At 42.1% G+C, this 26,044-nt stretch overlaps 1 protein-coding gene across 1 annotated transcript in view; it reads left to right on the forward strand.

The window, feature by feature from the left end:
- The window catches only part of DNER (delta/notch like EGF repeat containing), a 293,066-nt gene that overhangs the window by 141,454 nt on the left and 125,568 nt on the right, over nucleotides 1–26,044 (forward strand). Inside the window, exon 5 of the mRNA XM_069466390.1 lies at nucleotides 11,767–11,912. Within this exon, the coding sequence (XP_069322491.1) occupies nucleotides 11,767–11,912 (146 nt within the window). The remainder of the gene's footprint in view (nucleotides 1–11,766; nucleotides 11,913–26,044) is intronic.

The raw sequence follows: 26,044 nt of genomic DNA on the forward strand, positions 1-26,044 counted from the left end.
ACACACAGATGCATGTTCATGTGTATACACATACATAGATGCACATCCATACATAGACCCACACACACAGAGATGCACAGACATGTATATGCACAGATATGATTTAAGAGATTTGGTAGAGAGATAACTACAAAAGAGTATAGGTTGGAGTATGCAAGAGTGAGTGTGTAGGTCTATAGGGATGTGTAAGAGAGGGCAATTGGTTTGGAAAGAAACAGTTTTTAGACATCCAATAAAGGGATGATAACTAGAATCAGGAAAATCAGCAAGAAAAAATCAAACAACCCCATTAAAAAGTGGACAAAGGACATGAATAGAAACTTTTCAAAAGAAGACAAATGGCCAATAAACATATGAAAAAATGCTCAACATCTCTAATCATCAGGGAAATGCAAATCAAAACCACAATGAGATATCACTTAACTCCAGTGAGAATGGCTTTTATCAAAAAATCCCAAAACAATAAATGTTGGCATGGATGAGTAGAGATAGGAACACTCATACACTGCTGGTGGGACTGCAAACTAGTACGACCTCTGTGGAAAGTAATATGGAGATACCTCAAAGAGCTACAAGTAGAACTACCATTTGATCCAGCAATCCCATTACTGGGCATCTACCAAAAGGAACAAGAGACATTCTATAAAAAAGACATCTGCACTAGCAGAATAATTCACAATTGCAAAGATGTGGAAACAACTCAAGTGCCCATCAATGCATGAATGGATTAATAAAATGTGGTATATGTATACCATGGAGCTCTACTCAGCCACAGAAAACAATGGTGATCTAGCACCTCTTGTATTATCCTGGATAGAGCATGAGCCCATTCTAAGTGAAGTATCCCAAGAATGGAAAAACAAGCACCACATATACTCACTGTCAAATTGGTATTAACTGATCAACACTTATGTGCACAAATAGTAATAACATTCATCGGGTGTCGGGCAGGTGGGGGCTGGGAGGGAAGGGAAGGGAGTGTGGTGTGCACCATCTAGGGGTGGACATTCTTGAAGCTCTGACTCGGGTGGGGCAAAGGCAGTATATGTAACCTAGACATTTGTATCCCCGTAATATGCTGAAATAATAAAATAAAAAGAAATAATGCTGTAATTGTTAATGTGGAGGGTATAGTATAAATAACTAATATTCATGAATACAAAAGAATCAGCAAAACAACAAATTAATTTTCTATTAGCATGATAGTTGTATTTTAAAAATCATTTCCTTTAGAATATTAAAGTGTGATGACTTCTAAGAGGAAGCTGATTGCAAAACTCCCCATTCCACACTGGGGAGTCTCTCTTCCTGTGGTGGCAGGCAGCCCTCAAGGGGGCAGGGCTTACAGTCGGCATTAGAAATGGAAACTAGAAAAGAGTGAGATCCACTTGATGGGCTTGATAATTTTTCCCTTCTTTAGAATATGAACAAAGGTTCATTTTTGTTTCGTTTTGTTTTGAACCCTCCACCTGACGCACCGTGATCGCTGTTAGAAATTCTAGCAGTGAAGACAGTCTGCTTTGTCAAACAAAGTCAGATTGGGATTTTGGACAGTAAAGGTTGTAAGGGAGAGAGATTGAATTTTTAATTTGCTACATTGACCCTTACGGAAAGAATCGATTATCAGATAGCAGTCCCAAGACTTTTGTAAAGTCTGAAGCATAAACAAAATCTGTTCTGGGCAGATAAGGGAAACTCCTTTCAGCCTACCGAGCTGACAGTCACACTGAATTAAAGAATTTCATTTCAGGAGCGAGCTGATTGGGAACAGGACAATCAGTAATTTGTTCTTTCTTGGTAAACCCTCAAAGCAGGGTTGGTGGCATTGTTCACGGTCTGCGGTGAGGCATAGCTTACAGTGAGGCCTTCCACCTAATTGGCTTGGGGTGCTGTGATCAGGGTGTCTCCGAGCTAAATTGAAGCCACTTTGCTCCGTGGTCAGAGCTGTTATTGATCACTCCCCCACTGGAGCTGTCAGCCAGAGTGTGTTCTCGTCGCTACCAGCTTTCCTTTCTGGGTTCCTTGTCTCTCTCTGCCACTCTGTACCTCTCGCCTCCTCAGATGTGCTGTCACCACAGTCAGCTCTCTTGCGCTCGTGTATTTATGTATTCACATATTCCTTCCCCCTCTCAAACATGATTCTGATAGGCACCTGCTTGGCGCTGGCAATGGAGCAATGAACAAATCAGACAAAAATCTTTGCCCTCGTGGAACTTATGTTTTAGTGGGGTGACAGGTATTAAATAAATAATTACACAAGTAAATAGAGAATAACAATTGGATCAGCACACTGTAGTTAATAATAAAAATATGTTATAACCTTGGGGCGGGAGATCACTGTCGTGAAGAAAGATGATTGGGCTGAGATATTGGCAGTGGGGAAACTCTTCCAGGCAGAATGCTGGAACTGTATGTGCAAAGGCCCTGTGGCTGGAGAGAGTGCATAATATTAGAGGATCTGCAACAAGGCCATGAGGCTGGGGCTCACAGAGTAAGGTGGAGGGTGGTGGACATGTGGGGAAGAGGTAGGCTGGGGCAGACGTGTCGGGCTACAGAGATCTCAGATGGATCCTAGTGGCAGTGAGAGCCTTTGAAGGGAAGGAGAGGAAAAACACACTCCTTCTGGTGTAGGATCTCTGCTGAAATATATGCATTTTAACTTTGCCGAAAACAAGTCATCCCTAAGTCAACACCTTCCATACCTGGCCATTAGGCATCTGGGGAAATTGGTAAACCCACAGATGTCTTGGAGCCTAAGAAACAGTTTATTAAGTAAGCTTTCTAGGCAATTCTGACTTGCTGCAGAGTCTAGGCATTTGTAAGCCAGATGGGAGATGAGCTGAGTCTCTTGAGGCCTTAGGCTAAGGGTATGACAGCTCCCGTGATGAGAATGCTAATATGAACTAGAAATAACCCAGACTGAATCAGAGACTCAATCTGCCCACGGCCCTGCATTTTTTCTCTCTCAAATCATGGTACATCATTGCAATACATTGGTTAATTCTATTTTTAGTGCAATAAATACATGCACTGAAAAATAAAGTTTGTATGCACACTTTAGGAAGCAAATGCAATTCAAGTTAGAAATCTCACCAAACACTTGTAAATTCAGGTAACTTATTTCATAAGAACTTGAAATTACAAGACAGGCCTGTTGGTGACCACTTAAAAACTTGGGATTTTTAAAGCAGAGCAAACAGCTATATTAGAACAAGGGTAATTGAAAGATCATGTTCGCAAAGCTTGCAATAGCCAGGAAGGTAAACATGTCAATCAACAGCTTTTCATGTTAGCTCATTTGAAAGCCTGATTCCCTGACTCCCTAACATTTATAAAGTCATTCACAGCCCAATTAGCGGTGCATTTATAATCTCCCATTGCCCTTACGTCAACACAGAGAAGTGATTAATTATTTTGGCTTTCATAGTAATGCCATTAATCAGGAGGCATTCATTGGGTATTAATGACTGGATGTAGTGGGCAATTGAATATGAGTGCTACAGTAATTTAGCAATTGATTTACTAGTATTTGATGAGCTGAAACTGTACTAGAGGGAGATAAAGTGATACAATTCTAACTGATTATAAATAGGTGATCAAATAGACATTGAAAAAGAGATTAAAGAATTTTAATTGTATATTCTGTGTGAGCCAACGAAATTTCAAAAGAAGGTACAAATTAATTTTCATGTTCTACCAATGTGTATTCAGAAACTGGCATTTTTAAAAAGGTATCCAATTATGATGTGGCAATAAAAAAATATTTTTCTAAATGGAGATTACTTACTGCCAGAAATAGGCACATGGAGAGATTTGACAGGTCTCACTGTAAGTTTTGATTAGAAAAAAGGATTTTATAATTTGAATATTTTTATACTATTATGTCCATTATACTAGCCAGCCTCTCTTGTATTAGTTATTGATTATTCCTTTTTTAAAAAAAAATGCCTTTTAAAGCTCATGAATTGTAGCCATACTTTGTTTATTCACATATTTTTTACAACTTTAAATAAAGGCTAGAGCCTAGGCTTTTTAAAGTAGAGATTAGATTTGGATTATTCAAAATGGCAGGTATTAAAAGTCATTTATTTGCATTATGAATATATGGTATACTTTTATTTGGACATTATTTTTAAATTGTAGCAATAATTTTAGAAAGTAGAAATCATTTAAAAAATTCCATTCAAAGGTTTGACTTGATGGCTGAGTTAGGGGACTCTCTTCTAAATGACCTCCCTGCCTGTGTCCTGGCAGTGCTGTTTCCTCAGGGGAACATAGTTTTAAAAATCCCAGAGCCTCTTCTTCAGACTTACACAATTCTAAGTTCCATTTAGGACCTGCTATAGACCGAATGTTTATGTGTCTTCTTAATTCATATGTTGAAATCCTAACACCCAATATGAGGAGTGTTTGTAGGTGGGGTTTTGGGGAGGTGATTAGGTCATGGGGGCAGAGCCCCTGGAAATGGGATTGGTGCCCTGACAAAAGAGGCCCCAGAGAGCTCCCTCACCCTTTCCAACATGTGTGGGCTTAGCAAGAAGATGACCATTTATGAACCAGGAACGGGCCTTCCCCAAACACTGAATCTGCTGGCACCCTGATCTTATACTTCCCAACCCCAATAAATTTCTGGTGTTTAAAAGCCTTCAGTCTATGGTAGTTTGTTACAGCAGCCCAAACGCACTAAGACAGGACCCTGTTTTAAATAGACGGTTGTTGATGTTGCTGTTGGTGGTGATGATGGTGATGATGACGATTTATATAGTCCTTACCATATGCTTGCGCTGTCCTAAAAGCTTTGCCAATATTGAGACCTTTAATCATGGCAACCACCCCAGCAAAGGTAATGTCATTACCTCTATTTCAGAAAGAAGGAATTCTAGGCATGAAGGGTGTAACTAACTCTCCCAAAGTCACAGAGCTGGAGAGAACTCAGACCATCTGGTGGCAGAGCCTGGTGTCACCTCCCATTACCCTCATGTAAGCACATGGGCCTGGTTACTCATTTTGGTTTTCATAGTAAAGCCACTCCTCAGGAGGCATTCATTTGGAATTAATGAATGGATATTGTGGGCAGTTACCGCTTCTGTAATGTGAAACATACACTCTATACAGAATACATAAAATGTTAAAATCAAATTATGGAATATACTTGTTTATGTAAATATTTAAGATATCCCTATATAATCAGAGGAATGACGTTAGATATTTTCCCCAAGCTGGTGTCCTCCTCCTCCCTGTTCAATATAAGGTGAGCCACTTTGATGACTAACCCAGCTCTGTAAATGCTGAGGAAGAAGGGGGGTGGGATGTGACGGAGTTAGTAGTTTACATTTGTGACACCAAGGAGTAGCTCAATGGTGGTTCCTCTGGGCCAGGTGGCGGAGGTGGTGGGATGTGGCCCAGGAGAGGGAGTTTTATGTGATTCATTCGTAGGCCTGTATTGCTTAGGGAACAGGCAAAGCTGTTGTAATAGAGAGGCCTCAAACACAGTGGCTTAAACAAGCTCCAAGTTAATTTCTCCCTCGTGGCACAGTGCAGAGATAGCTCGTCCAGGACTGATAGTGCACTTCTGCACCCTCAACACAGATTCCATCCCTGGGTCCAAACTGACTGTCACCATCACTTTGGCATGTCAGTCGGTGGGCAGGGGACCAGGGCAAGCGGTCACATGCTCAGGCCTCTTAAGTGACAACATAGCATCACCACCCATTGTTTCACTAGTCATAGGGGACGGGAAACATACTGTTTAGCAGCAAAAGCTCCACATTCTATTATTAAAGGAATGTGGGGAGAATGGGCATCAGTGGTAGTTAGCAGTCACTCTCACAGTTCACATATTCAACTTGGGACAAATAATTTGACGTTGGACAAATAATTAAGTCTAATATTAATGGAGAGAGCAATGTGGTAGGGTAAATAAAAAAGTAAACAAAATATATTATAGTACTGTGGACTAGTAACCCCTTACTGTGGGAATAGAAGTTTCTTTTGAAAGAATGTAGAACATTGACTTAAGAACTCTCACTCTAAATTTTTTTGTTCATTTTTTTAGCCTATATATTTCGATATTAAATTTTTAGAGTTTCCTGTGCAGGATGCAAAGCCAGAGGGTGCTGCTGAGATGCTGACAAAGTAGAAAGGTAGTTGTTAAGAGTCATTATATTTGACAGTTAGATTTTGTTGAGAATAAATCAATCTTCAGGTGATAGCAAGTTGATTATATGTTTTTTAGAATAGCTTCACATTATCTTTACAATTTTTTTCCTTGGAGCAAATAATATTACTTAATATGTAATTTTTATAGTCATTTGGCTGGGTATGATGTACCTGATGACTTAGATGAGTGACAAAGGCAAAAATATTTGGACTGTTGCTGTTACGTGCCATCGTGTCTCCTAATTCGGAAAGCGTTTTTGGTCATACCTTACTTGGGAACCCATGGAAATGAGATATTCTGTATAGGTGAATTTTCCAAAAGGAGATTTGCTTTTTTAAGCATCAAAACTTATAATCGAGCAAGCAAACAACAGCAACTAACCTTTTAAATGGAAGTTTTGAAGAAGCTTTGTTGAGAAAGGTAAAAAGACCCTAAACGAGGTTTTGAGCTAGCCGGTGTGGCCAGGCAGGTTCTCCGTGAATAAGGCACAATTGTGTTAGTACACGGGTGTGGTGACATCTCTTTACGTGCTTGTTTAATTTCCTCCCCAACTCCTGGTCTGGAATGGTTCCATGTGCATGTGATGAAGGACAGCGGCACCATATGGCTGAAGTGTGTTAGTGAGCCCAGTGTTGTTGTCATGCTGCCTGGACCTGGTCCAGTCTCAAGTTCTCTTCTCCTGCATCAATCACTTTTTGCCCCTGGCCTGACATTCTCAAAAAGATGATTTTTTTCTTAGGTTTTGTTTTCTAGCCCACATATCTCGTGTCACAAATCCAGGGGGATCCTGACTAGCTTGCCAAGCTTTGCACCAACCTCACCTTACCGCCTTACAGAGTGGGCACAGGTGTGCCCTTTCATCCCTGCCTCTGAGGGGGGAGACGTAGGGATCATGGGTGTTTGCTCTCCCAGTGCCCAAGTTAGTGCAAAAACCCTGGATCTCCAGCTGGAGCTGGAAACTGTGGTATTTCAAACCCTTCATGCCTATCTGGTGCCAGCCGTGGGACTTCATGGACTGTGAACAACTTTTATAGGTTATAGGTTTGTGCCAAGTGACTCTCCCAGTCTTAATAGGAAAACTCAGCACAGCCTGTTTCCAACACCTACTGCTCAAGTATTTATGGTCAGAATTTTTATTTTCCGTGTATGCTTTCCCTTTAATAGGAAAGAAAATGGTCTTCAGCCAAACGACTGAAGTGAGAAATGCAAATCCCATTTGCTATTAATCCCAATGAGGTGTTAACTACAAAGTCCATTTAAGACTCTTTAGCGTTGATATTAAGGAAGACAAGTAGTAAAATAAACAGTTAATGGCCTGCAGCCAGCCATTTGTGCGCTCTCAGTGGCCACTCTGTGCCAAAGATAATGACTGGAGCCCCGTCCAGTCGCTCTCAACTTCTCATTTGCACCAAGGGAAGAGAGTTTGGCAAAGTCACCATTTTAAAAGGACCATAATGATGGCAGCACATTTCATTACTGTGTTAATGAGCACGGTTTGGAGTTGTGGGCAAGAGCAGAGTGTGTATTTTTGTGTTAGGGGAGCGGGCAAGGAGGGGAAGAGAAACGGGGGGAGGGAGAAGGAAACCCAACTTTTATTTGTTATCATAACTAGTTACTTGAGGGTGTTAACAGATCCCTGGATAATCTTTGGAGAAAGTTTTCCTTCATTACAGTTTTACAACCCATTAGGGAAATCACCCAGTTGTGCAGTACATAGAAGTGGGTCTCTCAAGTCCCGTGGTACCTTTTTTTCCCTTCCTTCCTCCTTCCCTCCCTTTTCTTTCTCTCTTCCCCCGCCCTCAGGATCTAATTGTTGAATTGAACTGTGTAAAGTCCTGGAGACTTTTCTCTTTCTCGTGGACCAAAGTCTCCCTCTTCAGTGCTAAAGTTGCCAAAGGTCTGTCATCACGCAGCTGTTTATGCTCTTCATGTTGCAGAGATCTTATCTTTTCTTATCAATTCTACTATGGAAAAATTGTATAGCTATTTCTGTTTTAGTTGATTTTTCTATTATGGTTATGGTATGATATCTACGCAGAACTGTTTATGTTGTGACGATCTGGCTGTGGGGCTTGGTCCTGGGCCCTGTTGGCTGTCTCTTCTCTCCCCAAGTGCACTTTCCCTGTCTCCATGGTTTTAATGCCATCCACACTCAGATGTGTCCCAAAGTGAAATCTTCAGCCCTGGTGTTTCTAGCTATCCGTGTCCTATGCCCGACTGCCAACTTGATGCTCCATTCGGGGTATTATCACCATCTCACATTTAATGTGTCCTTGCCTACCACTGTGGCCCCACGAAGTCCCCTAAGCCATCTCCGTATGACTCCTCCCTTTCCCTCATACCCCACAACCAATCTGTACAAAGGTCTTGTAGATTTTTTCCCTAAAGTGTAATCTTTGAAAAAGCATAAATCATGTGTTAGTCCTCTGCTTAAAACTCTTCAATGGATTCCCACTGCACTTGGTGTGGAATCCAGATCTTTACTAGGGTTCATGGGTAAGCCCTGTGGCCCCTCCTTCTTCTCTATCCTCCTCTAAAACGCTGGTCACTGGCGCTTTGTCCGGCACACTGACCTCATCAGCTCTCTTTGCTGGCTCATTCTCAGCCTTCGGGGCTCAACTTAAATGCTACTTCCCACTTGGAGCTCAAAAAGCATCTGCTGAGTGTAGAATGAACGGACTCCACCCGCCCATCCTACCCTGCTCTCCAACCCACCCACCCCGCCGCACCCGTGTACTCTCATGGACAGCATCACCTGCCACTTAGGGTGGCTCCATATTTTGGTCTCATAATCATAATCCCAGACTTGGACTGTATGAATTTATGATTTAAATGTTTACTCATGAAAATTTTCACAGAGCTCTAATTTTATGTTTTTGTGTGTGTGTGTGGAGTGAGGAATATATGATCATGAAAATGAGATGATAAAATGCCCTTTTATAACAAAAGGTGTGAGAGCCCCTGGAACTTTTGACAGAAAGCCTTTGTTTTTTTTTTCCCCATTTCTACTTTGCTCATTTTTCTGTTCTAGTGTTTTCTTTTCTTTTGTCTCACTCAGTATCTGTCTTATGCTTTGGTTTTTTTGTCCTCTTTACCCTGCTTAGTCTTTCTTCCTCCTTTCTTCTCTCCCTCCTTCCTTTTTTTCTTCCTTCCTTCCTTCTTTCTTTCTTTCTTTCTTTCTTTCTTTCTTTCTTTCTTTCTTTCTTTCTCTCTTTCTTTGTTTCATAAAGATATTCTTCCTTTTTTTCTTTCTTGCTTTTATTTACGCCAGGCTTTCGTTGGGGAGCCTTCATCGCTTCCTGTGCAACACCGGTTCTTTAGTCTTTGAAGGACCGTGGGAGATGCAGGTATTGGCAAAAGCCCTTTCTGCAACAGCCTTGTAAATGCAACCAGAGTATTCTCCTCACGCCTACTTTGACAGTTTTTGTCTGTGGTTGATCAGTTGGCCTGTGGATCTTAGAATTCTGAATATGAGGACAAGCCTTTCTATGCAGGCCTGTCTCAGGAACTGTGCTTCATATCTTGATTCCATACCATTGAGGAAGAGAAAAATAGTGACCATATGCTTTGCATTTCTGATGAGTATGTTAGAAGTGTCTCTCGGTTTGAGTGCTGTGTCAGAGAAATCACACTGGCTTTTCAACAATTCTCTAATGATCACTTATAAAGCCCCAAAGAACTTCCTTCTTTTGGATGAATTCTATTTCATTTAAGAGTCTTCCTGCTGCCCTTTGTAAGGGGCCACAGTTTCTGCTCTTGGCATGTGGGATTTACTGAGGGCTACTTTGCTCTAACCCAGCTGCAGTTTGATGAAAGTTAAATTGGACAGTATTACTTTTCATTATGAGGGAATGCAGGCATTGTCCCCTAGACGTGATCAAAGGGAGGTGCAAACAACTTACTGAAATTACGCTCTTACCTGGAAGGAACCACCAGCCAGTGTTCATGTTGTGTGAACAGCATATTGCCGAAAGTAGCATGCTTGTCCTGTGGACTCACTTTAGGGGATTAGGTAATATCATTAGTAGTTACATGGAAATGCGTGACACACTGTTGCAAAGACTGATTTCTTTAATGGTTCACTAAGGGAGCTAATCATTGGCTGGTTTTATGCATTATAAATTTCATTTCCAAGCCTGTGTCTTATCTACTACCTTTGTTTGTGGTGGTTATTTATATATAATTTAAATAAAGTTAAATTGACTAATCTATCTTTATGGGTTATTATTTTATATCCTGTTTAAGAAATACCTTACCCCAAGTTTAATGAAACAGCCCCCTGTATTTTCTATTTGGAGTTTTAAAGTTTTTTAGTTCACATTTTAATCTTTAAGCCATCTGGATTTATTTTTGTGTATGGTGTAAGGTAGAGATCCAAATACACTTTTTCCTGATAATGGAAGTCATTTCAGTTGACCTGGACTTAATTGCTTTCACTTCTATCTTTCCCCTACTGTTTTCTGGTACCACCTTGGTCTTAAAAATCTTTTGTTGTAAAAATATCTGTGGATATGGCTTCATGATATTGAGACTTTTTCACTTGATCTTACTTTTAGACAGAACTGAAAAATCTTATTGATCATTCTGTCACATTTAGACATTTGAATATTTTGTTCTAAAATTAAAAATTAGACATGAATGAATATTATTAGAAAAAAGCTCACTTAGTGAAATAATTTAATCATTTATACAAAAATACTTATAGTATCTATTTCTCCATTCGTTAGAGGCGCTATTATTCATCAGTTTATTCCATGTTTGTTGCCAACTTACTTTGTACTAACGGCTACACTGGACATAAAGATCATTCGATGACAAATGTGACATGTCAATGATATTGCAATCCATATTTAACTATGACTAGTCCTGTTTTATAAGATGGCTAAAACCACCTGACTTGCATTGATACCATGCCGTCAGACTGGTGATCAAGTAAGAAAGTCATTAACAGGACACGCTTGAAGCTCTGATTGGGGGTAGGGGAGCAAGGGTAATATACATAACTTAAACTTTTGTACCCCCATAATATGCTGAAATTAAAAAAAAACAAAACACCAAAAAAAAAAAAAAAGAAAGTCATTAATAAACCCAGTGTAAAATGTGTACCTGTATTGCATGCCCACCTGTGAGGGGACTGAGAGCTGCCAGGGCAGGCAGATAACTGGGTGGGGCCTCTGCGGATTCCCAGCACTTGTACTATCCAAAGTAGCCAGGAGGAGGAAGAGTTGGGTGATGCAGGCAAGTTGTTCCCTGGGAGCAGACTGGAGTTCCAAAGCAGAGATTGAATTCTTAGATGCGAGCACGGGGATGGAATTGGAAGACATGGCGGCCCTCAGAGGGCAGGGGCAGGAGCAAAGCCAGAGGACCTGAGGTGATGACTCAGATGTCTGGCGCTGCTTTTCCTTGGTCTTAGGGGTTCCCCTCGAGGTTTGGGAAGCCCCGAGGTCTGAATGGACAGTAGCCATGTGCTTTATTCCTTTGCCGTAGTGCATTTTGTTTTGTTTGTCAGACTTGAATGCTGCCAAAACTAAATTCGTGGTCTTGTAGCAAGACTGTTGGGAAAGCTTTACTTTATTTACGTTTCCTATTGTCCCATTTTCTTTTAGGTTTTGTGAATGATTCTGTTACTAAATCTATTGTGGCTTTGCGCTTAACCCTGGTGGTGAAGGCCAGCACCTGCTTGCCGGGGGAGAGCCACGCAAGCGACGTGGAGTGTTCAGGAAAAGGAAAGTGCACCACGAGGCCATCGGAGGTAAGGGGATGTCTGGTAGCTTGTAAATACCTACACTGGCATAAATAAATACATAAGTAAGTGTGTGAGTTCTCTCCCCTTTCGTCCTGGCTCTATATATCAATATATGTGTCAAACTAAGTTGATACATAAAATTAACTATCACAAGATTCTGTCTGTTCTTCTAATTCTTTGTTGCCTCTTTTCTACCCAATTAAATCCCTTGCCCAGAGAATTAAGGGAGCAATTTTAAGATTTTAGTGGTGGTTGGACTTAGAACATGGGTAGTTAGAAACATCAGGGCTGAAGGTTTCACTTTGGGACTCATCTGAATATGATGGCATTAAAACCACTGGGACAGGCAAAGTGTCCTATGTACATGGCAGCAAGGATGAAAGGGGAGAGAACAAGTGCATTTGCTGAAAACGCGTTCAAATTTCTGGTGTTAATGAGATGTTAATTTGTGACGTGTTGATATATATAAATCTCCATATGATTTTTAAAGTAATTGTAATAAATTTGTGCAGTGATAGATTTTCTTGCTTTGGTATGAAGTAGAGATTCTGTAAGAAGAAATAGTCATTCATTAAATCTGATAATAAGATCAAGAGAAATGGAAGGAAGAAAAGTTAGGGTTTGCAATTTCCTGGCTGCAATAGCAGGGTCACAGAAGTCAGAGGAGAGGCAGGGACGAGAAGGCTTTGCTTCCTGGGGAGCCAGCATCGCAAACACTCTGGAAGACCTGAGCCCTGTTCCCCTGGTCCCTTAGCAGCTGTGGTGACCTGGGCATGCGGCAAGGGACCGAGTGTAGCTTCCTCCTCTGCCTCCTGTTTTCTGAATAATGACAGGAGTCTGGGAGTCAGGAGAACTGAGGATCACAGCAGTCGCCGAGGCCAGTCTCCGTCCGCATAGGGCTCCCTCGAACATTCTGCAGACGGACCCCGGGCTCCACCTGAAGATTCCTAAGGAGGGAGACCCCACACCTTGCCAGGGGCCTGCTATCAGGGACCTCCATTCCTCTCGCCACTTACTACTTCTGTCTCCAACACCCTTTCCTTAATTTTATTCTCTCCAGTTACACACGTTTTTGTTGTAGTTAATGTTAAGTAAAAGTGAGTCCCCTAAGCCCAAAAAGAGTGTGATTTGTTTTAGACTGATTTGAAGGGCAGCACAGGTAAATTTTCTTGGGTGACACCTCCTCAGGGGAATGTTGGCACATTCGGTGCTAGTGTGATTTTGACAAGGGAAAGGAACGGGGCTGACAAAAGGAATGTTGGAAGCCACGTTCAAATCTGCCCTTGTAGTCTTGGAAAACATGTGACTTTCTGTCTTAGGGGTAATATTGCAGTTGATTAAATGCACCATTTTCCTGTAAGATAGTCCCTGGAGGGGCAGACTGTGGTCAGGAACCCAAGAGAGTAGTGGAAATAATAGTTTCGGCACAAATGTGAACCAAAGCCAAAACTGCATCCCTGCTTTTGGGGGCGAGGAGAGTGACTGGAGTGAAGCCCGGAGGTGGAGCCTCAGAAGGTTCCTCTCACAAAGCCGAGCCCGCCCTTTAGATCCTGTGGTTTTCTGTCTGCGCCAATTTGGACCAGTCTGCTCTCCTTCCAGAGGGAAGCCTCATTTATCAATGTACTTTACAGAAAAAAAAAAAATGTAAGGGATACTGAGTGTTCTCCTGTGACAGCCAAGGCCAGGGAGGGGTAAAATAACTGGAGACAGGATCAGGACTCTATGGAGAACTTATCTGATAAGAAGGTTCCAGAAGAGATGAAGGGTGAGAGACCAGGAAAGCACAGGCCTCCTGGGTGAGCCCACAGTGGGGAGGCGCAGACCCTCCCCAGTGCATTCTCACCATTCCCAGTGAATAATTTTTAAGGTCTGATTAGCTCTGAAAAAGATAATACTGGCAAAAGGGAAGTGTCTTAAATGAGCAACAGAGGGCTGTCCTCCAAATGCTTGTCTGACAAAGATTCACTGTGAGCCTTGTGTTACGACGTGTGACCCTTCTGGGCAAACCTTGAACCTGTCGCCGTGTTGTCTTCATGCGTGTTGTGGGCACGCGACCAGGACTCAAGGTTCCTCTGTGAGAGAGCTGTGGCTGGATGCTCTGCCCGGAGACTTAGTCTGGGACTCATTGAAAAGGCAATAGAGGGATTTAGCACCATGCAGGTAACTTGGAAAACCTTGTTAACGTGAAAAAACAACTCAGAAGCCTTGGTGGAGAATCCATACTAATTTCAGCAGATCATTTCAGAGGAAGCTCATCTTTATCAGGGGTACCAATTTCTCTGAAGAGCTTCTAGTACCTGTAAGATAACACCTCCTCCTTCCTGCCTCTCGGCTCCACTACTGAGACCCTTGTTTGTGGAATGTAGAGCCTCTGCTGTTGTTGATTCTGCTTTTACCTTCAATGCATTGAAGGGAGTGGTGGCCAGTAATCTTAGCTAATGACCTGTTGGTGCCTCTAAGCATATGATGGGGCTGGAATGACCAACTCCAGTCCAAGACCCGTCACCCTGGGTCACACTGTTACCTTGGAGAGAAGTGTCTGGTGGTACTTGACCTCCCTGTGGGAGGAACAGGGGACTGGAAGGGTGGTTGATCTTCTTTGTGTCTACCTGAGGTTCCCGTGACTCTGATTGTCGCTGGGGCTGCTTCAGCATATTAGGAGTAGTTCGCTAGCAATAAAAGACTGTTGTCGTCACGTTTCTTTCTTTTTACTGTTTCCTAAAGTTATAAGTTGTATAGTCCAACCTTCCACCCAATGTTAAGAATCCATTCCATAGCACAAAACAAATAGAACGATATTTTGTGATTTAATTTTATTGTTTCTAATCATTTTTATATCTTTTTATTAGCTCATCCATCAAAATAAAAGCAATTCTGTTATTTCCACACCACTCTCATTTGGTAATGGAACTCATTTCTTTTCTGTCAGATGTGCTCTGGCTGGGCATGCTTCACAATTCCAAGTGACGGGTGGCTCGTGATGAAGCTCAAGCTTGCTGTTCTTGAGCTCGCACCATTCCGGGAGCGTCTCTGTAAATGTTGATGTTACTGCTGGAAGGAGCTCTCTGTCTTTGAAAGCCGCTTCGGTCACAAGAATTGATTCTGATCTTTCCTTCTCCTTAAGAAAAAAAACCCTAAACTGTTGCCCACTCTTTCTCTTTGACCTTTGTCACCAAGATTGTTAGGCTACTGGCTGCTGCCTATTTGGTGATTAATTCCTTAATTATCTTACGGGTAAGTGTCAGGGAGTCCACATGGGGCTGTTTGTTGGCTTGAGCTGTAAGCATTCTGTAGATCCAAAGTAGAGTCTGTGGACCTTGTTCCTCAAGGCCAAGAGATTTGTATTAGTGGGGTTTGCCAGAGAAATAGAACCAATGGGATGGGATGGGTGTGTATACACACACATACACACACGTACACACACATATGTATACACATCTCTCTCTCTCTCTCTCTCTCAATTTGTTTTAAGGAACTGGCTCATGCAATTGTGGGGTCTTGGTGAGTCCAAAATCTGCTGGGGGAGGCCTGCAGACTAGAGACTTAGAAAAGAGTTACAGTTCTAGTCCAAAGGCTGTCCACGGGCAGAATTCCCTCTTGCTTGGGGGAGGGTCAGCCTTTTATCCTCTTTAGGTCTTCAACTGATTGGACAAGGCCCACCCACTCACAATCTACTGATTTAGATCAAAATCTCATCCAAAAACACCCTCACAGAAAGATCCAGGATAATATTTGACCAAATGTCTGGTCACTGTGGCCCAGACAAGTTGATATGTAAAATTAACCATCACAAGATTCTCTCTCTTCTTCTAATTCTCTGTTGCCTCCTTTCTACCCGATTCAGTCCTGTGCCCACAAAGTTAAGGGAGTATCACAATTTTGACTTGCCTAAGAATAGCCTGAGGCCCTTGGTAAAAAGTCCCATTCTGGGCCCCATCACTCAGATTCCGATGCCTTTTTCGGGCAGCCCCGCAATTCTGATGCAAAAGTAGATTGTAAACAACAGGTCTGGAAACAGGCCTCAGAAAAGTACTTATCATCTCCCCATTCTTGCTGACTTCCTAAAGCAAATACACAACATCTTTTTATTTAAGGATTGCAATGTTAATCATTGCAAGGGCACATGGAGTTAATAGTAAAAGATAAATGCTGGGTGGTGATGCAATGGTTCAATAAATATCCCGCAGTTTTCCTGTTTGTTGGCTTTGGTCTATATTGGTAGGTAAATGGGATCAGGCCTCCATTCCTGGAAGGTTCCTAGAAATCTCTCTAGCTCTTGCCTTAGGAATCCATCACTCTTCAACTAATTGGATTGGGTACCAGAGCTGACTACTGAGCCTTTGCTTTGAGAGAAAATTGAATTGGCATCATTCTCAGGCCCTTCTAGACCCAGGCATGGGCCGGTACCTGAGAAGCATTTCCATGTCTGGCCCCTGAGGAGTCCTAACCTTCTGTTACCTCTCTCCCTAACCTTGGAAGTCAAAGGCTTGAGGTCTAGGAAATCCTACTTTTCCTACCTATGACTGAGTTCTTTCAGTTGGGTTTGGTTTATTGGAAATAAATCACTGACCTGAACCAGTTGCTTTACCATTGCTCGATAATACCCTGTCCCATGTGGCCTAGGTGAGAGACACTATTCTTCCAGGAACCCGTCTGCCTTACATCACCTCCCCTTCTCTGTTTTTCCCTGTTACAAAAACATGTGCCTCTTTGTTAGGACTCCCGGTAAATTCTCATGTCTTGGGCGGGTTTCAGAGCTCACTGTCAGAGCAGAATGACACGTGCACCGCAGTTGACACTTGAGCAGCCTCACCAGCACCTGACCCAGCCCCTCCCACAACCTCTGCACCCCCGATTCCGACCTCTGTGGTTTTGTTCATGCCACTCCCCGTCTGGAGCAATTAGCTGCCTCCCCACCCCTGCTCCCCTGCCCTTTGCCCCCTGCCCTCCCTCCTCCCCGGCTATTTTTCAGGATCAGCTCAAAATCTTTCTGCTTCCAGAAGCTGTTCCTGATCCCCCAGTGCAAAGTTACTCCCTCCTCTCAAGTCCTGTAGAATTTTTCTTCTCTTACAACACATGTGACTTTGGATTTATGCTTATATTTCTTTATGTCCATTATTCTTTGCATTCACGTCATTGCAGAGTTACTGAGCAAGCACCTGCCGAGTTCCTGGCGCTTTCCTGTGCTCTGGGGATCACACCTTGGGGGGGCTGCAGGGATGGGTGAGTAACTCAAGGATTGGAGCGCAGTGCGGTGAGTGCAGGAGAGGTTTGCAAACGTGTGTTCTGGAGGCCCAGAGAAATGCCCGACTCAGACCTGAGATCGCAGAGAGCTTCTCCGGGAGTCTCCAATGGTAGCCCTTCGTCACTGGCATCTGTGTCTGGTTCATTCTATGTCCATCGTAATGACTAGCGTGGTACTTTCCATATAGGAGAGGCTCAAAAACTTCCTGTGAACTGAGTGAGAAAAATAAATAAGAGAACACAAATATGACAGGAAATCAGTTCTCTGAGTTTTGAATTAGATATGTAATTGTGGTCCTGTATTTGATAAAAATGGGAGCATGGAAAGTAAATGGTGAATTTAGTTTTACAAAATAATGAGTTGGAAAAGATTCTCTGATCTAAGTAAGGCTGCTTCGCAGAAAGTGTGACCCAGAAAGTTGTAGCAGCCCCCTAGGAACACTTTAAGCAGCATCGCCAATCCTTTTCCCATCATTTCAAAAAGAAGTAGGTCAGAATAATTTGAACCTGTGGGTCTTTGATGCTGTCCTCCTGTGGGGTTGAGATCATCGGTGAACTCCTCTCTGGGTTAGATGGTGGCAATGTGCAGAAGGGCAGGGAAAGATGTCACCTTCATTCATCCCTCACTTCTCCGAGAGCTAATTCTTCCACATCGTTAGTGCAAACACCAAGGGCCTCACGGGACCTTGCAAAGGCACTGTGACCTGGTCGGCGTGTATGAAAGGAACAAGATGGGCGGGTGGATGAGGGAGACTGCAAGAATCAGAGGAAAGGCCTTCACGGCATCCTTTCCAGCATCCAAACAGCAGCTGGCAGTCAGGACGCCAGACACGGAGTTGCCTTTTAATAGTTCTGTTCAGTGTGTCATGGGGTTGGGTCCCCGGGGCTCCGCCAGCACTCTAGAGGAATTTCTCCCTTAAGCGGGGAATGAAACTCAGCAAGAGAGGGTGCAGAGTGTGATAGTGCGTGGGAAATACTTGCTGAACCAGTGGCAAGTGGTATTACAGAGAAAAAAGACTAATTTATTCTAAGAAATTATTCTTCTAAGAAGAGAGGAAAGCTCTTTCTCTTGACCAAATAAATGGATTTATGACAATGCCCATTAAAAACTTTTGAGCCAGAGAATAGAGATACTTTAGACTTACTGCCAAAGTGAAGGTGTCTGAGATATATTTATTTGCTAACAGAAGAAGGGTGATCTCTTCCACAGATTGTACTTGCAGAAACTGCTTTGTGGACCTGCAAGAGAGAAAGTGAATTTATGAATAATAAAAAACACAATAATAATTATTAGAAACACATTAACCACAGAGATCATAAAAGTAAGTGCAACCCAGCTGTTACATTTTTAATGGGTAAAGAAAGCATCAGCCTGTCTAGAATTCATTGACATATGTTTAAATTATCATTCTTGGTACTAATGTAATTAAAAAGCTATTGCTGCCTTTTATGTTATAGAACAGAAGGATGATCATATCGTTGCCCGCACAAAAAATACAGTTGTGTATTTGAATCATTTATTGTAAATAAAAAAATTCTAAAATTGCATCCCGAAGGATAGACATTTCATCACGTTTCTATTCAGCATCAGTATTTTTTGGAGGTTGTGTGTATCTCCCATGCTAACTGTTGCAGAGGTGTCGTGCAATGTTAGTGAAATGTCCAGTATATTAGAGTGAGGATTATATCATTGGTGACATTTTCAGGGTCTTAGAATTTAGAGTGGGAAGTTATTTTAGAGGCCTCTCCACCTATTTTATTTTAAACACCAGGAAATCAAGGTCTAAGAGAGATTTGAGCCATTTGCCCAAGGCCTGAGAGCTAATTCATGGTACAGGAGGACAAGATCGATTTCTGGACTTTTCTGTTCGGGGTTTCCTCTTGCTGAACAACATGCCTCTAATTCCCTCTGCCCCCCTCAACAGTGTCCTCTGTTAGGACATTCAGGATGATAGCAGCCTTTGTGGCCCATTCAGTGTCCTCATGTAAAGTATTACTGTTTACCACAAGGAACATCAGGCATGGGGTGGAAATGGGATTTTTTAGGGAGAGGGCGGTTTGAAGTTACGGCATCTTAGTGCAGCGTTTCTCAAACTTCAGTGTGCACACAAATCACATGGGGGTCTTGCTGAAATGCACAACCTGACTCCAAAGCTCTGGGGATGGGGCCTGAGGTGAGACGCAGGTGAGGCTGACGTTACTGGCCACCGACATCAGGCCATTAAAGTGCATTAAAGACTCCGTTCCAGTGACCTCTCAGAGGCTTGGAAGATTCAGCAACGGCTCTTCCATGATATTCCTTGGCATATGTTGTACTGGGGGACTAAACTCCCTGGGTTTTTGTTTCTCTGGAGCACAGTCTGAGACAACGGCAGTATAGGTGGAATCAGTAATTCAGGGAAAGAGGATTCCTGCGGATGCAGCGCGCAGCCATTTTATTCGTGGCCCACAGGAACTGTTTGCATGCGGCTCCTGGTTTTCCACTGAATTGGCCACAACGCTAAGTCTTTACAGAGAGGAGAGAGACTCATTTCAGAACTGTATTGGAGACAGAGCGCTACAATTCTTAGATTTTAATTCATAACTTTTAAAATACAGAAATAGGCTCTGACAAGACTTTTGTATCCGAGAGAAGAAAACCATTGCTTTGGAGTGTGGTGTGTGTGCTTTCCTTGTCGTCTCTCTGCCTGAAATGTTGATCTCTTTGTACTTTTCTTCAGTCTGTAAGTCCGTGAGCCCTGTGCAAGCCGCTGGGAAAACTGCGGCTAAAGGGCTGTACCCAGGGAGGGCATTCCGTGGGGCGCTGTGTCCTCTTTAGGGCCTAAAACCGCCAGCACTGCCTATTCCCGAAAAAGGGGTCTGTTGCATTTATCATCTTGGAGGATATATTTATTTTTCCACATTTCATTTCCTCTTCCAATGATCTGTGAGCACCTCTTCTGTGTTGGGCACGAGTTGCACCGTCACCAAACCACGGGGGAGGCACACAGATGTGGTCCCTGGCTCTCCTGACCTTTCTGGTTAGAAAGCTGGTACTGGGAGTCATTGAACTTGACTCTCATCTGAGCCTCCTCTAAAAGGCTAGCAACCTCCTCAGCCTTCTTCAGCCTCTGATTGAATATGTAGCCCATGACCACTGGCAGCAGTTGGTATTTCTTTCAGATTTTAAGGGGAAACACCCTTTTGATGTCCCCCCACCGTGGTCTTCTGTCTTCTGCACCCACTCCAAATATGGCTTTGAAGTATCAAGAGACTCCTCTGTTTCCTTTATGTCTGATGAGATTAGACCTGTAGTTTTTTTTACAATAATTGCTCCATTCCTTCTGGGAACCATCTTAGAGTTTAAAAATCAGCCTGGCTTTGCAGCGTCTCCTTCCAAGTTGTGGAATGTCTGGTGTCTTCTGAATGACCAGTCATATGGGTTCCAGTAAGCTGCTCTTGGGGGCTAGGACAGCATCACTGTTTCAAAACCGGACAGAAACACTCCTGGGTTCTGGACATCATCTGCTAATGCATCTTTAATAGCAGGCAGAGTTGGAGGGTTTCTTCATGGTAGTGGCTGAGATCTCCTGGGCCTCAGGACCAAGACTAGCTCCCTCCCTGACCTCCCACAGTGCTCTGGTCTTTAGAATTTGACCCATTTTCTGCGTACTGAATTCGAAACCCATCAAAGTTTTGCCCATTGGATACCGTGTTAATAATTTTATTGTAAAAAATGTTTGACTTCGTCTGGCAGAGTGGTTTTCAGATATTTTGGCCTCAGGATCCCTTTATATTCTTAGAAATGGTTGAGGACCCCAAAGAGCTTTTGTTGATTAGGTTATATCTGTTGCTAATTATTGCATTAAATTAAAACTGAGGAATTAAAAAACATTAATTCATTTAATTAACAAACACATCATATGTTAACATAAATACACCTTTTAAATGAAAAATAACTATATTTTCCAAAACAAAAAAAAATAGTAAGAAGAGTGGCATTGTTTTCATTTTTACAAATTTCTTTAATCTCTGGCTTAAAATAAGACAGCTGGATTTTTACATTTGCTTTTACATTCAATCTGTTGCAATATGTTGTTTTGGTTGAAGTCTAAGAAGAAAATTCAGCCTCACACAGATATTTAGTTGGAAAAGGGAGAAATGTTTTAATAGTCTTTTCAGATAATTGTAGATATTCTTGAAAATATTCCAAAACTTGACACGCAGTAGATTCTTAAAGGTTAATTGAATGTGGAATCTGAAACCATATCCGTAAACTTTTGTACTTTGTTACACTACAATCTATTGGTCTGTCTTGTGTTTTGGATCTTTTCTCCATGAATGAGTTTTATAACATCATGCATCAGTCATTTGGAAGATATTGGATCACTGAGTTATACAGAGCTTCCAAATGTTGACACATTTCATTATACAATATCAAAAAAATCACATCTGTGATTAATATCACCATCACTCTCATCAGAAACGTCTTTAAGTATTGGGAATCTGTCAAGCTTATAACAGAAAATAGAAGTTTTCTAAAATTCTAATTTGTTCTCGAAAGCTCAGATTTTATCTCTGACAACAAAAACTGTTGGTTATTTTCCTTGAAGTGACAGGCTCGCTTCGTTCATTTGAGAGAAAATGTCTGCCAAATAGCGAAGTCTGAATAACCATAGCTTGTCTTTCAGCCATTCTTTTAAGAAGTGGTGTTCCATGAGAAATAGGCTACTTCAGGTCAGGACAAGCAGTCACCCGAGTGTTTCCTTGAGGCAACCGTTGAGCTTCCGTGTGCAGCAGAGGTGCTTTGTGCGTAGGTCCCATTCTGTCGCACAGAATGTTAAAAACATGTGCACTCAGGTGTTGAGAGTTCATGAAATTTTAATTTTTACTGCTTCATCAAGGACAGTCTCAGTGAAACTAACATTTCTTCCTCCTGCAAATGCCTGATGATGGTGAAGATCCAAAGGCTGCTTCAAGTCACTTGATTTTTACCAAGGCATCAGCAGTTTCTCAACATTGTTTTTGCATGTTTAGTGCCAATGTCAACAGAATGAAAAAGTCATATGATGTCTTATTAATATTATTATGAAATAGTTTTGGCCTCGTGGACCCCCTGCCTGGGACCTCCCAGAAATCTGGAAACCACGTTTTGAGAACCTCTGCCCTGCTCCAGGCTTTGTCTCTAATCCTTTTCTCTGAACCTCTGTTTTTATGTTCTATACTTTTAACCTGTTATTCTAAGCATCCGAAGTTTAGTTTTGGATAATTCAGTTTTTTCTGTCTTTGACCTTGGAAACTGCTTTGTAGCTTTTGTCTCTTCTCTATGGTGATTCTTTGAATGGCTTCTTTGTAACAGCTCTGGGTCAATTTGCTAAAAGCTGATTTGAAAGTTCTCCCTCTTTGTCTGCTCCTCAGCACGCCCCCGTGTCCACCCCAGGATCTGCAGCCCAGTCTCCCCTACTGTACCCAAGGCACCTTCTCCCCACTTCCTTCTCTGCCGGCAGCCCACAGGGGGCCAGATGGGAAACAAACTGAACATTCCCTAAAATCCTATTAAAAAGACAAAATGAAAGCTGGCCAATTAAAATTATGGAAATCTTCTAAGGTATTTATAACCAACCTTTCTGTTAAACATTATTGCAAACTTTTGTCAACTGAAAAAGAGTCACCAAGTCTATAAATTTAGAAAGGAGACTTTATAAAGGATTACAGTCTGCAGGCTGGTCATCCTGACAGGCTGGAAAGCATGGCCTTGGCAGAAGCAGAGAGACAAACACTTTAGCGGTGGGGTTGTCCTTCATGGAGCCCCTGACAGGGTCTCAGAGACCCCTCAGAAGTCTAGAAACTGAATTTTGAGAACTGAAATTATGCTGAACAGGTTGGCCAAGTATACATATTCAACATGTTACAGGAGGAGTTATGAATATTCATGAAGGAGACCCACGTACATGCATATGAAGTTTACATGTATGTAACATACATCCCATGATCATTTTGAGGTAGAGATTTAATGTTTAAATGCATTATAATTAGGTCCTATATATAAAAATATAAAATACACAGTCCATGAACTGTGTCTTTTCAGGCCAGAACCAGTCCATGGCCAGCAGTCATTTATTGAAAGAAAGAAACTCTTTGTGTTCTGAAATAGCTATCATGTTGGAACCATAAAAACAGGAGGAGGGCCCTAGGGGTTGGATGAAGCAAGTGGAGGGGTCTTCTGGCCTTTTGTTCTCTCCAGCTGGTCTTTGCTAAAATCTAATAATGATTAGTAAGGGAGAGTTGAAAGCAAATGTGATGTGACTATTCTCCCATCCTGCCATGGCTGGGAAATAAAAAATTTGGGGTTTTTAGCCAAAGGAGGGTCCATTATTCTGTTGGAGGGGTTTAGGACTTTTATTTCAGTTCTCAGTTTCTAGATACTAAAAAGAAACAAGGAAATTGAGCAATTGCCTTTCAGAAAATTGGCCTGCTTCCCTGGGCTTCACTTCTTGGGCTCCATCCATGGCCTAGAATCTTGTCCTTGAAAGAAGTCCTGAGAACTCACCCCTGGACCTTGCTGTTAGGAAGACAGTGATGGTGGTGGGGAGGAAACCAGATTGTAGGGACCAAGGAAGAGCTTGGGTAACTGTGTGGCTCACCTTTTTGATAAGTTTGGCATTGGAGGGAGTGGGATGACAGAGTGGGATGGTATCCGAGTGAGGAATTGGGACAAAAGAAAGGCTTTTGTTTCTACAGCAGAAGATAGATCACCTTGAAATAGGCCAAGGGAAAGAAACTGTCAGCTGGGGAGGTGGGAGATGCGTCAGAATGGTTAGATGGGGTATAATTCCTGGATGAGGGTCTTAGAGGAAATGGAATCAAGAGAGGAGAGGAAGGCTGCAGGAAAGAGGAAAGTGATGTTAGGCAAAAGACTTGACAGAGGTATTTTAAATTTTTTGAATTGAAGTGAAATTCAAATAACATAAAATTAACCATTTTAAGGTAAATAATTGAGTGGCATTGAGTACATTCACACCACCTTTATTTAGTTCCAAAATATTCTCATCACTCCCAAATAAATCCGCGTATCCATTGAGCAGTTACTCCCCATTCCTCCCCTCCCCCTGTCAACCACCAATCTGTGTTCTGTCTATGGATTTACCTATACTGGACATTTCAAACAAATGGAATAATATTAAATGGACCTTTTGTGTTTGGCTTCTTTCACTCAGTGTAATGTTTAGCATCTGTTAGTACTTCATTCCTTTATGTGTCTAAATAGTGTGCCATTGTATGGACATGCCACAATTTGTTCATCCATTTACCATTGGTGGACATTTGGGTTGTTTCCACATTTTGGCTATTGTGAATAGTGCTGCTACGATCACGAGTGTACAAGTATTTGTTTGAGCTCCTATTAATATTTCCAATTATTTTGGATGAATACCTAAGGAGTAGAATTTCTGAAGCACATGATAATTCTATTTTACTTTTTGAGGAACTGCCAAACTGTTTTTCACAGTGGCGGAACCATTTTACATTCCTGGCAGTGTATAAGTGTTTCAATTTCTACACATACTCACCAACACTTGTTATTTTCCATTTTTAAAAAATTCTTGCCACCCTAGTGTGTATCTTATTGTGGTTTTGATTTGCATTTCTCTAATGAAGAATGATATGGATATTCGATACTGATCAAAGTTTTTTTTTAAATATTATTATTTTATTTCCATATGAAAACTGATTTCCAGTCATATCCTCTTTGTCCATGAGGCAGATCTTGGTTTCAGGGCAAGAAATAATGGCCAATGCCACTTTGTCGAATTGCTTGGGAGCAGCACTCCTGGGGTTCTGGGTTGCTCTGTCTCTGCATGGAGGCAGCTGACTCCATTTGCCTGGGACACCTTGAATATTGGTCTAGGCTAGGTGAGAGCTGGGATATCTGCTCAGTCCCAGGTTATCCTTTGCCTGAAAGTCTTTTACAAGCTTGGTTTGTTTCTAGGGAATGTGATAAAAGGCAGATTCAGAAAAGATGGTACCCTAATATTGCCTTGACCCCAAACTGGCCAGGAACCCACCACCTCTGTGGGGAAGAGGCAGGACAAATATCACCCCATCCATCTGCCAGATGTGGAGAGCTCTCCTGTGAGTTTCTTCCTCTAGATTGCCCTTTCCTTGTACTCCAAGAATAATCCCAAGAAACCTGGCCTAAACCTGCATGTCTGTTACTGATCGGCCACAGGGGACCCATCCCATTCTCAATTTCCTTTCTCATAATGGGCATTTTGAGGCTAAGATCAGCATTTAATTGAGCCACAGACATTAGTTCTTTCCAAGTTCACAGTAGAGGAGAGTTTCTAGTTTAATGATAATTCTGCGGTTAAACAGGATATTTCCAAGTCAATAAGGAATAGAGAAGCTGACCCCAGAAGGGAATGAGAAAGCTCCCCCGGAATACCACAGCTGCTCAGTAATGGACAAACCCAGCAAGGTGACCACAGGCCCTCTCAGGCCATTGCCATGAACGCAATCATCTCCCTTCTATATGGCTGTAGTTAGTTTCCACAAAATTGCTGGGCAGAAAATTTGAGCTATTTCTCAAACCTCAGACAGAAGTGGTTATATGATACGTGCAGTAGGATATCATTCAGGGCTTGAATGCAGAGAGAAGGGCACAGAGGACTCTAGCATGATAGTCTTCCGAGGAATCTGAAGAGGCCCCTGCAAATATGGAGTGTCCTAGAGCTGCCCAGTATTCAAAGGTCATTAATTATGGAGAACATCAGAACTGTCATTTGCACATTTTGTTTTCGCACAATCACAGTATTTTGGCAGGAAACGGGGAGAAAATTGAACCATACGAACAGAGTAAGTACCCATAGCTGCTTATGGGATACCATTTATACATTTCATAAATAACTATGCATGTT

The sequence above is a fragment of the Eulemur rufifrons genome, chromosome 1, assembly GCF_041146395.1.
Source record: "Eulemur rufifrons isolate Redbay chromosome 1, OSU_ERuf_1, whole genome shotgun sequence".
Taxonomy (NCBI): Eukaryota; Metazoa; Chordata; class Mammalia; order Primates; family Lemuridae; genus Eulemur; species Eulemur rufifrons.